General features: G+C 37.4%; 2 protein-coding genes across 2 annotated transcripts; one reads left to right on the top strand and one right to left on the bottom strand.

Moving 5' to 3' along the window:
* The first annotated feature begins 6,857 nt into the window (after positions 1–6,857).
* Positions 6,858–11,386, top strand: LOC105958586 (putative cyclic nucleotide-gated ion channel 16). Its single transcript, XM_012982586.2, has 6 exons — positions 6,858–7,423; positions 8,504–8,716; positions 8,834–9,132; positions 9,244–9,355; positions 9,883–10,119; positions 10,458–11,386. The coding sequence occupies exons 1-6, from the start codon at positions 6,992–6,994 to the stop codon at positions 11,184–11,186; spliced, it is 2,022 nt and encodes a 673-aa protein (XP_012838040.2). The 5' UTR covers positions 6,858–6,991; the 3' UTR covers positions 11,187–11,386.
* Positions 11,387–11,885: 499 nt separating this feature from the next.
* On the bottom strand, positions 11,886–18,293 carry LOC105958585 (uncharacterized). The gene is made up of 12 exons (XM_012982585.2): positions 17,888–18,293; positions 16,906–17,024; positions 16,616–16,722; positions 16,312–16,399; positions 14,725–15,661; positions 14,503–14,557; positions 14,336–14,417; positions 13,659–13,739; positions 13,008–13,112; positions 12,876–12,925; positions 12,326–12,467; positions 11,886–12,206 (listed from the first exon to the last, which is right to left on the bottom strand). Exons 1-12 carry the CDS (start codon positions 18,063–18,065, stop codon positions 12,123–12,125), a joined length of 2,028 nt encoding a protein of 675 aa, XP_012838039.2. The 5' UTR covers positions 18,066–18,293; the 3' UTR covers positions 11,886–12,122.
* Between the last annotated feature and the right edge of the window lie 639 nt (positions 18,294–18,932).

Here is an 18,932-nt window from a genome sequence, read left to right as displayed (position 1 = left end):
TTTGTCAAAACAAACATATATTAGGTTGGGGATGGAAATGAAAAAAAAAGTTCAGCGGGAATTTGTTAGATTGAAACAAACATTAAGTTCTTTTTTTATATAGCAATTATGGATACTGAAGTGGTGGCGCATTATCGCGGTCAACAAGCAGGTTTTCTTCGTAGATGTCATGGGATGCCGAATCGATGTCAATGACGTCGTCATTCTTCCCACCGAAAGTGTGTTTGTCGATGTAGATGAATGCTAAATTTTTCCATTCCGGTTCACACCCCACGGGTTGTATGCGCAACCTAGTTTGAAATGCTACGAGAAAAAAAAAGAGTCGGGTTAAATTAATAGTTCAAAATAATTTGTAGAACTTAAAAAAAAACAGTGGACTTACATAAAAGATATCCTCTCGTGTGGACTCCTTCGTGTTTACGAAATTAGTTTATGCATCATACTCAACACCTGATAACGAGATGATGGCATTAAACGTGCGGTACCTCATTTCCATGAACTTCAGCTTCTTTTCATACTGCTCGTATGTAAATGCAGTTCCGAACTCTTTGTTGATGATGCCAAGGCCGCGAAGAATCGTAGTGCTGTTGTTTGAACCCCACCAAAAGTTGCCTTTCTTTGCTTCTTTCAGCACAACTGCAAAGAGACACCAATCAACACGCCAAGTCCATTCTCCATTGTAGAAGAACACATACTGTTTCAATTTCGGGATCAAGACTATTTTTTGAGTTGTGTATGTGAACTGATATAATTATGTAACTGATGACTTTTGAAGAAGAATTTGTTAGAGTAGGTGACCAACAAGCCAACTTGTGGCTGTGGTCCTTACATTTATTCTTGTAATAAATAATCATTTTTCGTATTAATGATAAAATACATTGGCATTCTATATCTTTGTCCCTTGTTCTAGATATAGTCCTTACAGTTATTACAAGTACTTGTAATTAATCTTTTAGGATCGTAGGATATTTACTTAAGTATTATAAATGTTAAACGTGTTTCTAGTCGAAGGGTTATGCCACCAATGAGGATATCGGTATTTTCCATTAAGAGACTAGCACTTAGTGTATGTGTACTGCATCTCATCAGTAAACGGTATTGTGATATCGGCATGCATAAGTGGGTGCTCGTAAGTTGACGAGTTCACTGAACTCCCTCACCCTAGAAATCTCTAAGTGGTTCTCAATAATCGAGTAGAGATATCTATAGTATAGTTGTACACCATTAGTCTTTAAGACATAGACATCACCGTGACTTCACTAGAGAACCAGCTGTATCGCGACCTGTCCCTGAGTTCCACCGAGGACCGCCCCAAGGGCCAGTGTTTGTGCAGTCCGAAATCTAGTGGGATGTCTGTGCATTGTAGTCGGGGATTCGATCGCTAGAATAGTCTTGGATGTCCTGTGTGTTCTCATAGTTTGTAATCTTTAAGTCTCTGGCCAGAGCTGACTAAGTGATGATTAGGAAATTCGATTCTCTAAGTCATGCACGTACCGATTACAACACTTAGAACGATCGCACAGTTATTGAACTACTAAGGAGGTCTCGATGAACCAATGCCTCTAGTTCAATCGGGACATATGAATCGAATGGATCGTACTGTACGTTAACTACATCAAAAGGTTCTTGCAGTCACTTCATTTGTATATAGGGAATCATGACGCATAGTTGCTAGACGGCAATCTTGATTCATTGGGTGATTAAGTTGAAACGAGCTTCATCTTTATCGTAACTCTAGGAACGAGTTTGAACCACAAAGGGTTGTGGACCCACTGCTAGCTCACACCTGAACCATCGAGAGTCACACTGCTCGTGCACTCGAGTTCTTTGAATAAACAGTCAAAGATAAAATGTTTAATCTTTGCATGATTGGAAGTCAATATGATTGAGTCCGACATTCGTAATTTGGAATTATGAATGAGAATAAGAAAAAGGAAAAGAATAGGCGAACATCTTAGTGATCTTTCTAAATTAGGAAGTTTCCAAATTTAGAAGGTCCACTGAATTAGGGTTTCCACTTTTAGAAATTGAAAATCGAGAATTGGCACTCGTAATGACGAGGACGTTTCAATAATTCTGAAATGTAATCGTTACAATTTTTCGATCATTGAGTTGTGAGAAACGAGCGAATAAAGACTAACGAACTTATGTTGTTGGGCCCGGTCCAACTTAAGCCCGTTAGGGCTTTTATACAAGTTGTGAGAAACGAGCGAATAAAGACTAACGAACTTAAGTTGTTGGGCCCGGTCCAACTTAAGCCCGTTAGGGCTTTTATACAAGACACTATAAATACAAGATTTATAGGTTTTGCACAATATACAACACACATTACAAACCCTAGCCGTTCTCTCTCACGTCCTCGGCCACTCTCCACCGTCGCCGCCGTCGCCGTCGTCGGAATCGGCCTCACGCGCCGATTGCTATTGGTAGCTTCTTTCCTTTTGTCTTTTTTCTTCCGTCTATTCTAACTTTTGCGTGTCTAGTGCCACATATTTAGTAGATCTCAGTATACGAGGTGAAATTCGAGAGGAGGAAGAGCAAGGAGTCGAATTGCCGAGAAGACATTGCCGAAGCAGCGTTGCACGCGCCTCCACGCGCCGCCCGAAGATCGCGCGTGGATCTCACGCGCCGCCATCGTTGAGCGCGTCCGTCGCCGCTGCATCGCCGTTGCTCCTCCCGACTGCACGGATTGGTTTCCATGGCAGTTTGCTTCAATCCGAGGATTCGCCTCACGCTTCAAGAGGTAATTTTCGGATCCGTTTTTATCAAGGTTTTAATTTAATCAGATTAAATTATATGTTAATATTCGCAGTATGAGTTTTCGTGAATTGCTATACGTGATTGTTTGTATGAATTCGTGATTTACTGCGAGCATGCTATGTGATTTATTATCGAATTAAATATACGCATGTTGTACTTTAATTTTCGCTAGAAGCACTAAGGTACGCAATTAATTGTTTAATATGAGTCGAGCATGTGTTTATATGAATTAATTCGTTTCTTTCATATAAATTTTTTTTTTCCGCTGCGTACACGTGCCCGATTCCCAACAGAATTTGGGGTCAATTTATAGTAGAAGTTGTAGGGGTAGTAGATTAGCTATATTTAATGCTTGCATAGATGAAATGATTAGCATTCTTCTTGGAAAAACAATGCAATTAATATAGAAGCTCAAGTCACACGGATAAGATCTGAAAAATTGCTATTTGCCAACTACAATACATCAATGCATCAATTAAAAAAAGTCACTTTGACATGACAAGTCTTTTGTAATTTATAAGCACAAGGCAAAATGAAGGTCTTACAATGCATACAATAAATTTCACATCCCAAATTAAATAATTAAAGAGTACACAACAACATTTGAACAAAGGTCTTCTAATTTGGACATACACCACCTAACACATGATAAACAACTGATATTAAGAACAACATACCAATTATAGCAGTCGAACTAAGTAGCTTCATCGATTCAATTTTACTTTTACACAATAGTACCTGGGCTTGCAATTTAGATGTCTCTTGTTTGTAACGATTAAGCTTTGTCAATACCCCATATATTACCTCAATAGACGGTTCGTGAGTGAACTCGTCACACCATCTAAAGAAGTTACAACGATGTTCCTACAAATATTTTTCAACACAAACAAAATAAGTAATAAAATTTCCGAAAGAATTAGATCATTTGAATATGAATTACTTGCCTCTTTCAATGAACAACAATAAAAACGTCTTCCTTGATTTTTTCCGTCCTCGAGGTTTTCATTATCAATGACAATGGAAATTTAACTCCGAATTATATGGATTAGACGCCCACTTTTTCTAGAACTGCAATTTGCCCTACTTTGCACATTGTTCGAATTAAAACTCATACTGAAAAAGGAAACCATGAGCATGGAACGAAGTATATGAATCGCTGTTATAACTGAATGCTCGTATGAAAAATAAATTTACTTTACCCTCATAACTTCGACTTCGTGCTAGATATGTTGTAAGAAGTTCAAAAGACATAAACCCTAGAAACAAAATGGACGAAAGATAGTGATTGTCGAAATGTTCTCTTTTATTTTAGTTTATTTTATTAAACGTTAAAACCTTTTTTATTGTAAGTTAGGGATGTATTGGTATTTTGGATATAAATGTCAACAAAAAGAAGTAAAATAATATTTTTAATTGAACCATCAATCACTCAGACCAAACCCATGGTTAGTGTTAAGTGTATATTTTTACACTTTATCGTATCTTTTTATTTGAGCTTTTGGTGTGTTTTAATGATAATTGGTGCTTAAAAAGTTGATTTATTGTATTTTAGGTACAAATTGAAGAATTGGAAAAGTATGGGGTCAAAACTGCAATTTTGGAGAAAATATGGGCCAAAAGTGAAAAAAACCAAAATCTGGAGATTTAAAGCTCGGACGGCCGTCCGAGTTTTAGTTCAAATTATGGGACGGCCGTCCGAGACCCCGAAACAGCGCAGTAAAGGGATTTTAATTGCACAAGGAAACTGCCTTCTTCCCCAAGTTCTTCACCCTATATAAGACCAAGCCAAGCACACAATTGGGGATCCATCTTTTTACGAAATTTTACACCACAAAACACGAAGAACGAAGATCAACGAAGACTCAAACATAGTTTTTCTTATTTATTTATTTTATTTTCTTTATCATAAGAATCACGAGTAGCTAAGTCTTTATTTCTAGGATTTTATTTGGAACCCTATGTGGGATTTATGAACCCAATTCTATGATTTTATGCAAGTTTTAATTCCGGGTTATTTCTTCTACTTGTTTTATTAAGTGCATGAACTTGATCAACTTATGTGCTTTTATGTTATTGTTAATCGCATGAATCGGAAGATCGGATTAATAATTAGAACTGTGGTAGAAGAGCCTTTGTGGTATTAACATAGGAATATAGTTAATCTCTTAGGTAGCCATTATTGAGATTTGTGCTTAATGCTGTGTTCTAGAATTAATTGCATAGGAATATAGTAATTGAATCTAGAGTATTAGAATCGTAATACACGCGGAAGCGGGTTATGATTATTTTAGCATCTCAGGTTAATAATTCGGGTTAATAACTTGCATAATTGAAGGAATTGGGGGAGTAATAATCACATAGGGGGAAAAATAAAATCCTAGGCTTGTCTACTTTGATTGATCTTCGTGTTTAAATTGCTTTCTTGTTTTTGCTTGCTTTTAATTTAGTTTAATTTAGTTAATTCTCTCTAAAATTCGACTGTGTAGGGTGGGCTTGATAATAATTGGTAGAATTTAGCGTCTAGGATTAGATAATTAAATATTCCCTGTGGGTTCGATATCCGGACTTTTAGTCCACTATATTACTTGTACGATATGTGCACTTGCGTGTGGGTTTTCGGCCAACAGTTAGTTGGATAGGAAATATTTTGAACAGTACAATCCTTGGATTAATTATCAATCCATGTAATCCAATCACCCAAATCAAATGTGGCCAAGAAGTTTTTTCGTAATTCGACTAGACTTTACATATTTTTTTGTTAAAAAAATGTTGAACCGTTCGTGGTTCGCTGGAACAGTGCACTCCGTTCCGGAATTCGTAACCAGAACGGTCTTTTCACTGTGACTCACCGGAACATCGAGAAATTGGTGGGTTGGGCGAGACGGAGTCAATGGCCGCGATGCAGTCGAAACAACGCTGGAACATGAGAAATGAATTTGAAAAAAAATAAAAAAAAAACTGACTAATTTGACTAAAAAAATAAGGGAAAAAAAGATAAAAGAAAAGAATGTAAATAATATAATGGTGGTGGCCATGTTGGAGAATGAAGATTCCCCTTAATCACGGATGCTTGGCCTCATTCTTCAGTGATAGGTTACACAATTCCACTCGGCATTGTAAGTGGTATTAATATTGCTTGTATTTTCATAATGTTGTTCCAAGATTGTTGTAATATTTACTTTTGAATTGTAATAATATTTTGCATACTATTATTGTATTGTAATGTTGTTATTAAAAACATATTTGAAATATTTTTTATTTTTTTTTCTAGCAATTTAATCAAAATGTGTCTGTTCCATTGTATTGTAATGTTATTAAAAACATATTTGAAATATTTTGTATTTTTTTTCTAGCAATTTAATGAAAATGTGTGTGTTCCATTGTATTGTAATGTTGTTATTCAAAACATATTTAAAATATTTTGTATTTTTTTTCTAGCAATTTAATCAAAATGTGTTTGTTCCGGCCGCGACGTTGCGACGGAAGTGGACGAACCATGGAACCAGTTAGCAAGAGTGTTTCGTTCCGACGAACCATGGAACCGTTAGCAAAAGTAGACACGGCCACGGGCTGAGTTTGACCCGGACCCGCCCCGACCCGTCCCGTTGACCATGGACCCGACCAAGTATGGGTCGGTTTCGGGTCCCGATTATTTGGACCCGGGACCCGACGGGTCTACCCGGCGGGGGGACCCGAGGGCCCGTCGGGTCAACCCGGAATTTCCGGTTTTTTTTGTCAAAAAATGCACATGTGGGGGTTCGAACTCGGGACACCGGGAAGAATGTGCAGCCCTTTACAACTAGGCCAAACAACGTGTTTGATTAAAGGTAGACAATAAATATATATAATATAAAACTCTGGTGTAAAATGATAAATATGTTAAATAAATTATTAATTTTCATATTAATTATTATGTGGTTCCGGGTCCACTAAAAGTCGGACCCGGACCCGACCCGCCTCGACCCGTGGCCTGTCTAAGCAAGAGGATCTTTTTCTAATAATTAAAATACTTTAGGGGGTTTTTTAGTAATTATACTTCAGTTCCGAGTTTTCCTTTTCTTTTTGATAATTTACCAAAAACAAAAAGGTAAAAAATAAAATAAATTAGAGGATCTTGTTCGTATGTGGCGCGCTTCCAACGAACTTAACGTCCAAAAGCCATACAATCTTCAAAAATCTCTCTCTCTCTCTCTCTCTCTCTCTCTCTCTCTGTGATGTATGTCGTCCGGCCATGAACAACCTGAACCTCCGCCTGGCGGCGCTGCCGAACCCCATTTCCCTCGTCCGCGACCGCGAGGAGTGGTGGCGTCAAATCCTCGACCCGAGTGGCGAAATCGTGAATAGATGGAACCGGATCTTCTTCGTGACGTCACTAATCGCCTTATTCGTCGACCCGCTCTTCTTCTACCTGCTGGGATTCAATTCCGATCAAAACTGCCTCACCATGGATTACGCCTGGGCCGGATTCCTCGTCGCCACCCGAACCATAATAGATCTCTTCTCCGCCCTCCACATCGCCATTAAATTCCGCACCGCCTACGTTGCCCCGAATTCTCGGGTTTTCGGCAGAGGCGATTTGGTTAGGGATCCATCGATGATTGCTGTTCGATATCTGAAAGGGGGTTTCGCTGTTGATCTCGCCTCCGCTCTTCCCCTCCCTCAGGTACCTATTCTTCTTCTTCTTCTTTAGTTTCGGGGCTTTTTTCGCTAATATTAGTAACACGGGGACTTTTTTAATAATTAGAGTAAACACAAGGGTGGTGAATGCAATATACCCTGAAAGGAGATTTTGCTTTTGGCCTAGTTCGATATATGTAATTTTTCTGGATTTCGTTTTAAAATTGAGAGATTTGTTCATGCGCATAATTTTGAAGCAGATTAAAAGTTTTTTTTTTTTTTTTTTTTGCAAAAAACTACCCTGTGGAATATCTAATTACTGAAAATACCCTTCTGTTAAAAACAATTAGCACAAAACTCCCATGTGAAAAATAGTCAAAGGCAAAAAGAACCCCTAACAGCTTATTGCGTAATGCACGCCCGGACTGTGAGAGTAGAAATTTGTTTTTTTGACTTGAAAAGTCAAAAATAACCTCTGAATTCTTTTCGTTTCCTTTTTGCTATTTTTTAATATTTTTTTCATAAGGGTAATTTGGTCATTTCATGTAAGTCAACAATAAATTTGTATATAAGGACCGGTGTACTTTGAAAAACACAACATAGGGAGCTTCTAGTTAATTTTTTTTAACACAAATGAAGTTTTCGGCAATTAGAAATAACACAGGGAGGTCTGTGCTATTAGCTCCCGATTAAGAGAAGAGAAAATGAATTATGATTTTAGAGTGTATTGCGTTCACCACCCTTTTGTTTACTCTAATTATTAAAAAAGTCCCCGTATTACTAATATTAGCGAAAAAAAACCCAGTAATGAAATTTGCTTAGCAAACTACTCCTAACAACTCACCATTTTAGCAGTTGTGTGCTAAAAAAATGCATTACATGGGTTTGTTTTGCTAATATTAATATCACGAGGACTTGTTTAGCAATTCAATAAATTATAGGGGTATTAAATGCAATTAACTCTTTGATTTTAAGTATGAAAATATATTTCGGCTATCGAATTTGGAAGTTCTTGCTCTGTCTCTACCTAAAGTTCGTATTCATTCGATAAACACTACTTAGTAGGAAAAAAAATGTTTGTACGGATTCTGCTTACTTACATTGTTCGAATTCGATTATCCAACAGTGTGTTGCTTGGGGTGTTATGCCGTTTACGAAATCAAGTACGAGCGCTCACGTAAACCACGCCATTTCATTACTAATCATCCTTCAATACATCCCGCGACTCATCGTCATTTTCCCGTTAAATTGGCGAATTATAAAAAACACGGGCGTTGTCGCTAAAACGGCTTGGACTGGTGCAGCATACAATCTCCTTCTCTACTTGTTAGCAAGTCATGTAAGCACCCCAAATTAAATAAATACAAAAAAAAAAAATAATAATAATAATAATAAAATAATTATTATTATCGCTATTTCGTTTGCGAATTTTTATATGAATCCACATTTTACGAAGGTTTTAGGAGCAGTGTGGTATTTGATGGCCGTGGAAAGAATATTCTCGTGCTGGAAGCTGCAGTGTAGGCATGAAAGAGACGAGGGTGATTTTTGTAAGGTTACGTATCTCGATTGCGCGTCGTCCGGAACCGATCACGACGTTTGGTTTAACGCGACCGATGTATTCAAAAAATGTGACGGCAAATCGAGCGACTACAACTTTGGACTGTTTGCTTATGCTCTTGAAGATGAAGTTCCGTCCGCAAGTTTAATCGAAAAATACTTTTATTGTCTTTGGTTTGGTTTAAGAAGTCTCAGGTTAGTTTAATCGAAAAACTAACCGGGATATTTCGATACCTTTTATGCTTACTCGATTAATTATAATCGTTGTTCTTTTTTTTTTTTTTTTTTTTTTTTTTGTGTGTGTAGCTCGTACGGACAAAGTCTGGAGGCGAGTGCTTATATAGTCGAGACGATATTTAGTATTCTTATATGCCTTATGGGGTTAGTCTTCTTCGCGTTGCTGATCGGAAACGTGCAGGTATTCTATTTATGTAATCGAATTTGTTCGATGATCTTAATATGCAATAATCTGAAGATGCATCCTCCTGTTTGGGTAATTACACTCACCCCCTCAACTATTGATCTTCTTACACGTCCACGTGTCAAATTTAGTATAACTTTCTAGATTGTGTAGAATATTCTCTAGTTTGTAGTCGTTTTGTGGAAAAATGCAGTTTCTGATGCATCACAATCTGATATTTACAAGCCAAGAGACACATCTTGTGATCATCTTGTTTCAAAATGTAGAGCTCGAATGTAGTAAAACGGGTACAAATGGAGAATATTCCACATAATTTAGAAGATTCCACTAAAGTTGACACCCCAAGGATGGACCTGTAAGAAGATTCATATTTTAGGGGTGGTTGCAATACCCAAACATATATATATGGGTTTTTTCGTAAGTTGATCTTACTTCAGGGTAGCCGTAATTTACCCTAAATTTGAAAGAGAAATGTATTGAGCTTTCATTCCATTCATTTTTGTTTTCTTTTTGGAATATGATAGACATATCTACAATCTACAACGGCAAGACTCGAAGAATGGAGGGTGAGAAGAAGGGATACCGAAGAATGGATGCGGCATCGGCAACTACCTCCGGACCTACAAGATCGTGTGCGTCGATTCGTGCAATACAACTGGCTGTCGACAAGAGGCGTAAAGGAAGAAGACATTCTCCAAGCTTTACCTCTTGACCTTCGACGCGAAATTCAGAAGCATCTTTGCCTAGATCTTGTTCGTCGTGTAAGTTCATTTTTTTACTCCGCTACGTTTTTGTTATGCTTGGCTTAATCGATCATATTCCATTCACCAAAAGGTATGCATCTACTACTCATTTAAAGTAAACATTCACTAGTAGAAAAATGTTTTTTTACTGTAGCAAGTCGCTACGAATTTGCCCCTAGCATATACGTGTGACAAAAACTTTGCTATGGTAAATGGGTGTAACAAATTCTTTTTTGTTACGGTAAATCTTTTTAACAAGTAGACAAAGTACAGGGGTGTCGAATGCAATAAACCCGTTAAAATACCCTTCTCACATAAGCAAAATTTCATGTTTTCATGCATATTTCATTTCTTAGGTCCCTTTCTTCTCGCAAATGGACGACCAACTCTTGGACGCGATATGCGAGCGTCTCGTTTCATCGCTAAACACAAAAGGCACGTACATCGTGCGAGAGGGAGACCCGGTCAACGAGATGCTCTTCGTGATCCGAGGTCAGCTCGAGAGCTCCACGACGGATGGCGGAAGATCCGGATTCTTCAACTCCATAACCCTAAAACCGGGAGACTTTTGCGGCGAAGAACTCCTCACGTGGGCCCTCATGACATCATCGAACGTGAACCGTCCGGCCTCCACACGTACCGTCAGGTGCACCACCGAGGTAGAAGCCTTCGCCCTTCGAGCGGACGACTTAAAATTCTTTGCCAATCAATTTAAAAGGCTTCATAGCAAGAGGCTGCAGCACTCGTTTCGGTACTATTCACATCAATGGAGGACTTGGGGGGCTTGCATTCTGCAAGCTGCGTTTAGACGGCATCGGAGGAGGAAACTCGCGGAGGAACTTTTGAGGTACGAGAGTATGTGTTACATGCATTTATCGGACGATGATTATGACGACGATGACGGGAGTCGTTCGTCTAATGACTATGCTTCGGCGGATAGTAAACCCCTTGCGGCTACTATATTGGCTTCGAAATTTGCTGCGAATACGAAGAAAGGGGCCGTGCAGAAAGTGAGATTTGTTGAGCCCGGAGATTCTAGCTTACGAATGCCTAAGCTTTTTAAACCCAATGATCCGGATTTTTAGGTAATTATTTGGCTCCGGTTGAAGCCCGCTCGTTGGAGTAAGAACAAATGAGACAACAAGCAAGTCGAAAGTAGTAGGTGTTTTTTTTTTTTTTTTTTTACGATTGGGGTATCGTTTTAGAACGTTTTTAGAGATGATATATATACTTGTGATTAAATGTACTTTTGTCTTAGACTATGATGAAACCAATTGTTTTGCAACTGAGGATTTGCGAAATTGTTTCGATCAAACGGCCTCAAGGCGGGTTTAGGGCGAGCCCTCACCCGTGTAAAAAAAAATATCGTACAGAATTTTACGACCCAAAAGTAACATAGTCAAGAGAAATAAACAAATTGGGAAAAACTACATAAAAACATAAACTTTGAGGCTCAGTAGCTACAAGTGCCCAAAACACATACATACCACTGCAACATCAGATTCTGTAGCCAGTTCGTATTCAATTGTATATAGGGTTAAATTACAAAAATCCCCCTGAACTTAGGTTAAATTACAAAAAAAGCCAGTCATATTCAACTGTAGCAGGTGCAGAATAAGCATTTTTCGTGAAATATTCCCTAAAATCAAACATCAGGGGTTTAGATATTAGGTGGGAGTTTTTTCGTAATTTAGACTAAGTTCAGCGGTTTTTTCGTAATTTACCCTTTTGTTTGTTGTATATGACTGTGGTTCTGAACAAACAATCGAACAATTGCAACGATATACAGAAACTTGACATCTCCACATTGTATTATTACCACGAGTCAAAATCCAGGATAAATTCCATCCATAACAAGGCAGGTAAGAACTCAAATTTACAGAGCCAGATGATGTGATTTTTATTTACACAACAAAGCATCTGTAGTTAGTGATACAAACATGGCATTATCGTTTGGCACGAGTTTCAATTAGACCAAGAAACAATCGTAGCATTCACATAACTTCCCGTGTACAAGTAAATCACATCAAAATGCACTTCTCCTTCGACTTTGAGTCTTGCTTAGATGAGGAAGATGGCGTGTTCTTCCCACTACTCTGTGAAACCTGCAAATATATCGATTTTAGTACATTAAAATAAAATAATAATAACAATAATAATTTAGAAATCCATTTTTATTTCCTAATTTTCTCGTAAATGATATTGCATTTCTAGAAAAACCTACGTGGGGGGGACCAGTGATCAGCCTTGAACCACTACTAACAGCTGGTTCGTGTACTATATGCAGTGGTGGTTGTGGTGGTTGTTGCTGCTGTTGTTCCTCAAATTCCTGTTGTTGAAGAGCTATTGCCAATTGCAAATCGGAACTGCGAAAAAAAAAAAAAATCAATTACTCCAAAACACAGCCAAGGTTGCTCTAGATCTCAGCTATTGAAAATAGAACATGGCATGTCAAAAGTACACATAATAAGTCAAAGATGTCCACATACACTAAAACTTCAACATAAAATTCCGCCAAGGTCAACTCTAAATCCCGAGGAAAATATAATAACTTAATGACATGACAAGACACGTCATTTCGAAGTAAATTCCATTTTCACCAGCATAGAGAATTTCAAGACAAACGTAACAAAAGACGCCCAGAAATAATAATAACACTATCACGACAGATTGGAAATAATTCTCAAAATTGCAATTTTTAAGAAGTTCAATAGTCAGAGAAATTAGAGAATGAATACGAAGGATAACCGGGGCCGGAGAAGTTAGAAAATTACTTGAAATCTGAATGTGATGGATCTACATTATCAATGCTGGCTATATAGTCCTGCAAAACAAAAAGTTGAGACTTAATTAATCAGTCGTGCATTCATATTTCAGGATATCGGAAACATTGAACAGCTACATACTGCAGTACTGGCCAAGGTATTCTGTTCATCCCATGTGCTATTGGAATGGCCATCCATCTTGAATTCCTTAAAGTTCCCGGTCATGTACAAAGTATCACCGTTCACCTAATTGTGGCAATAAAATTATAAGTTAGGAGCCACAGAAACATTGCACCATTATTCTTCTCAAAATAGAAATCAACTAGGTACCTAATGCTGTCCCAAACTCTTCGGAAAATAAAGAATACTGCTGATTTTGATAATATTCTCAAAACCATAACAAATTGAAGGGAAAACCAAGATACAAATCCACCTGAGATTACTATATTACCCCTAAATTGTAATGGATTCTAGGCATTCTAATAATAACACCATCAGAATATGACACTTTGTTTATTATAGTAAAAGAACAGCATCGGGATATGTGGGGATGAATGTCTACGTTATTCGGACATGTAATCATGGAACTATGAACTTTAGATGGCGAGACAGGATAATATGAGTTAAACTTATTAATTTTCTCTTGATATCTACGTCTAGAACAGCTGAAACGTTTAAATACAGTGGCATCAGAAATGTTTAAAGATACTGGAACAATGGCATTTATTCATCCACTAAAACTGAGATCATCCATTAATAAAGAAATGAAATAATTCCACACTACCATCTCACCTCATTCAGCTTTTCCCATACCAAATCGGGCTGATTTAGGTAACCTTGGTCTGTAGCTAAAATGTATAACTCACCTTCGTACTGCAAAGCAACAAAAGTTAGATTTGAATCCAACTGTGTCAAAAAAGCAGAGCATAATTTGCACATTGTCAATTACAACCCTAAGTAGAAAAATAAACAACCTCACTGCACATTATGTAATTAATACCTATTAATTTTGCAGAAACCTGCTGGGTTTCTCAATAACACATCAATGACTAACAAAAATTAACAGTGAAAGATGCCTAACATACTACTTAGCTACACGTGCTTAATCAGGACATCGTTTTGAAGTATTTTCAAAGTCTAAGATGAGCTAATAAACAGCTTTCTTATGAGGCTGTGACTGTGATCTGTAATTCTTTACTAGAGGCACCAGGCTATACATATACTAAATAAACGTTATGAATGCAAAAAGTAAGCGGAATACTTTAAGCACCACAGGACCAAGATTATCCGTAAACAAGCTAGTGTCTTTCATGCAAAAAGTAACATGGATAAGTAAAATCAATCAATTGCTATCTAGTCAGTAAAGTTTCCGCCCAATTGTAGTCAAATCATACCAACTTATTTGGGTGACATGTAATATAATTGCCGACGGAAAGACAGGTATATAGTATTAAATGACAGGTACTAACCTTGAACATAGTATTGAAATGATTATTTCTGAAAAACACGCAAAGCTCGCGTTCCTTCACCCTAGCTTGCAAGCAAAATAGACTGCAGAAGATCACCGTCAATAAGAATATTTTATGCCAAACAAAGCTATTTCTCAACGACATCGAAGAAATATCATTAAACATACCCATATATAGTCAACTGACTCGCACTCGTCTTCATAAATTCCCTGATCACTTCCCCTAATGAAAATAAACAAAAGGCAAATAAATGCATTAGAACTAAGTTTCTATCTTTGAGATTGTACAAATAAATTAACAAGGAATAGAGTAACTTCATTTCCCAAAGCAAATTTATAAAGAAAGATGACCACAAGGGAAAAGGTTGTCGTTTATTTGGAGCACTGCACCTTGTTTAACAGATATTCTGTCATTAAAGTCACCATCATTCACACAACCTGTATCCACCTGTTCTGCAAGAACCACCTCACCCTCATAAACGGGCTCTGGATTTTCATAAACCACAGGCCCTGGTGACATTATGCGCTCTTCCCCTTCATACATGGGTTCAGTGTTATTAACACTTGAAGGGAAAGTTTGAGGTTTATCAATTTTACCTACTTGGCCCCTTGATGAATCTAAATCTGCAGCAGTGGTCAGCAAACTAGAAGTGTCTCTATCTTTACACTCACTTGAGTTAATGGGAACTTCCACGTCAAATGTTAGGGAATTATTCAGCAAGTTAATGGGAACTTCTCCAAAAGAAACGGGCTGCACGTTTACATTCTCGCTCTTTGGATCACTATCAGTAGTATCAACTGCACTTCCACAACATTCTTTAGATTCCTTGTCAGTACGTTGAACAATGTTGTTCTCAGTATTCGAGAAAGAACAAACAGCTTCAGGTGCAAATACTTCGGGTAATTTTTTATCTACATTCTGATTGCTCAGGACATTGGTATCATCAGAAATCAATGTCCCAGTATTTGCAGTTTCATCCATGAAATGCTTTTCCATTGTTTCTGAATGTACTGCCAGTTCAACAACACCATCTGCTACTGAACCGGATTTTTCTGCCTCTGATAATTCCAAGACTCTTGATAGCTCTGCTTCTTCTTCTCTGTCCCCTTTCTTTGCCTTTTGAGGAGACTCGTCAAAGGATTGACCTCTCGAGAGACAAGGAGAAGGTACTCCCAGAGCTGCAGTTGTTGAAGCTGCAAAATCTACAGTATCACCTTCTGTGTCCTTTCTCTGTTCACTCTTCATAGTTTGTGTGTCTAATGTAACAAGCTCCCCCATGAGAGTGTTATATGATTTTGAACCAATAGCATCTGTAGTTTCGTGATCCTGAAATGCATTAATGAAAGAGACAATTATAAAACATAAGCAAGAAAAGGGAGCAAGGTCCATAATTTTCCATGGAGGACAGTAAAGATACTTAATTCAGAAACATGAAGCAAAGGGGAGGACAGATTGGAGAACATGGAAATGCTTGAAGGGCTGTTCGTTCAAGCTGAAGTTCGGTTGCTTTTCTAGCGTTTAACATTTACAATAATGTGTCTGATACCAGTGGCATAAAATTTGGCAGGATGACATACAGATGATGTGGAATTATAAAAATCAAAACATAGAACTGCTTAGTTATCTACACACAGACATATGATTCATAAATACATATCGATGCATGCATGTGATGAAGGGAGAAGCGCTTATGTACATATAGATGCTTTTGTTTCCACTTTATGCCACTTCGGCCACTACTAGGTTAAAGATAAATAGGAGGAGGATAAGTGCATAAGACGTGCGAGCAGTGCCCTCGTAGTGCAGATTTGCCATATGAATAGCACTTAAAATGCTTCTCATTAGATTGCAGACAATCACTCTAAAAATGACATGATTATGAACATAAAGTCCACACAGAAAGGACAGTCGAGCACTCATTGGAAACTTCTGAAGTCAATATCATTGATTTGAATGGTAAGGCAAAAAAGTCCTACCTGTGGATCAACAATCCATCCATGATACAGTGGGATATCCAGCAAATCAAATATTGCGCACTCTGGAGTGAACTCAAAATCATCGATTCTGAAAAAAAATCAGATATACATTCATCAGGATTATAAAGGTTAGTCTACAGACTCATTTTAATTGTTCTGCACTAACAAAAAGATTCACTTTTATTCTACTTATTTTATACATGTATATAGGTCAAAGCTTCTCCTTTAGCATTACTAGTAATTGTAATCTGTGGTAGCTGAAAAAACGAAACCAAGGAACATTAAAAGAAGAAATCTAATCTACCTTCTAAATTTTAAATTCACATCAATTCCAGTTGTAAGCCTGGGAAGCAAATCAATTGCATCAGCAATATTCTGTTGCTGATTTTCAAGATAGCCAGCATCTTTATTCTGTCACCCAGTTAACAAGCTCAAATTAGTTAAACTGATCATAGGAAATCACAGTTTTTTTAAGACATGCGGATATCATAGAAAGATGTGAACATATCAAAAGAAGATCTTCTCCCACACCATATGTACGACAATTCATCAATAGAAAAGGCAATAAGAAAATAGAGCAAACGAAGCAATTACTTCAGTGTTACTGTTTGAATCAATCAAGCGCTCAGCAACAAGTGAAAGCAATTTCTCCTGTGAAACCTCTGGAATGTCTGGACTCAAATTCAAACTGTTCTTTAGCGAAAGAAGATTACCTATCACAACACCCGTCATTCAATTAGAAACGCTATCATCTCTGACAAAGTAAATGTGAAATTCTGAACAATAATAGCCAACCCGAAATAGCTTCTTATATGAAAGCCAAAAAACACAATACCTCGGTGCACCGCATTTTAAACAAAATTGGAAATTATGCACAGAAACTTAATAAAGCATCACTAGAAGAATCTCAATATCAAGGCACTAAATTTCCTAAACGGCACGTACGGTGTACCTCTATTCATCACAGGTATAAAATGTGCCGGTATACATCATTTAAACATGCTGTAAACATGAAACTTTACCAAACGATATTGCCAACCATGATAAATCTATCTCTGCTAAACACGATGCAGATTCAAATTAGCAAATACTCCTTAATTAATCATAGTGGCGAAGAACTTTTACCCTACAAGGACCAAAAACTAATAGGGTATAATAAAAAACCCTCTGAAACACACATAACTACAGTCACATTGTTTTACCCCTAAGCAATAACCAATGCCAAAACATCAGCACAAATGATGAACTAATTACAGTAATGGTTGCATCCAAATCATAGAAATTGATCAAGTTTCATACTCAATCAAGATTTACAACTTCATTTCCGTCAATTCCCCCTGGAAATGCGATTCACATACTATCACAACCAAATCTCACTCGGTTATTGGAAGAATTAAAAAAATAAAAAAATAAAAGTAACAAAAATCCACCATCTATTGACGGAATTATTCCAAAATCCAGCGAGAAAATAAATGTATTGAAGCAGTTACGGTGATATCCGTACGTGTACAGAACGAATTTGAGCCCTAGGAGAGAGGAGAGAGGAGAGAGGAGAGAGAGAGAGAAGCGGACGTACAAATAGCGAGGAGGGGGCAGGGGCCATTGTCATTTTGGAGAACGATCGGAGTAGTCCGGCCAAGGAATTGTATCACTTTCGTCTTGTGCGCCATCTCAGTCTGTCGTTCTTCGCGCTTCGCCTCCGCCTCGTGCGGCGGTGGAGCGGCGGTGCTCGGAGGTGGGGGTGAGGAATCCATTTCGCTTCCCCTAAAAAGAGAATCTGATTATTCCAAGAGGTCAACCTTTTCAAATTATGTATGTATAAAGAAAATATATACGCATTCGTGTGATGTGATTGAGAACAGAAAAAAAATTAAGGGGCGAAAATTTATATAGCAGAAATGGCTATATAGGACGGTTTGGTTTTTTGGGGGGTGGGGGGCGGGGGGGGGGGGGCGCTGCTATGCTGTTGACGGCAACATGACAAGTCTTTACGATTTAATTTTTTATTAATTAATTAATTCAGTAAAGGGGAAATATGCAATATTTATCTAACTAATTATTTTGAACTTTAGTGATTTTTCCACACATCCAAATATTATTTTAATTTTCTCTCACAAAAAATATATATTATTTTTAATTTGTGTGACCTCCTGAACTTGTGAAAAAAGACAAGAATATCCTCAAAAAATATAACCCTATGCATTATTTTATTTGGCGGTGGAAAAAAACGGAATGGATTTTCTAATTACGCCAATTCAGATCCTGAAATATCCGAATTTGAAATCATATTTTCCATTCCGATTATGGACGATTTTTGGATTTTTTTTTGGAATGGAATTGGAATTGTGTATAAAAATAACGAAAATTCCGATTTTCAATCCGATTTTAGTTTTGAATGTTTTGATTAAATATATAATATAATGTTATAATATATTATACTGTAATGCTATTCATAGTGCAACTTTTACTGCCTTTGCAGTGCACTTTTGACTCATTTGTAACTTTTTTTCAAAAAAATTCAAAATCCTCTCAAACCCTCTCCAACACCCTTCGAATTCCCGCGGATTAAACGAGCAATCCGACAATGGTTTAAGGTAATACTCGAACTCCATTTCGTTAAT

This window comes from Erythranthe guttata, chromosome 5 (genome assembly GCF_056151865.1).
Source record: "Erythranthe guttata isolate IM_541 chromosome 5, IM_541, whole genome shotgun sequence".
NCBI lineage: Eukaryota > Viridiplantae > Streptophyta > Magnoliopsida > Lamiales > Phrymaceae > Erythranthe > Erythranthe guttata.
This window is presented reverse-complemented; position numbering and strand designations above follow the sequence as displayed.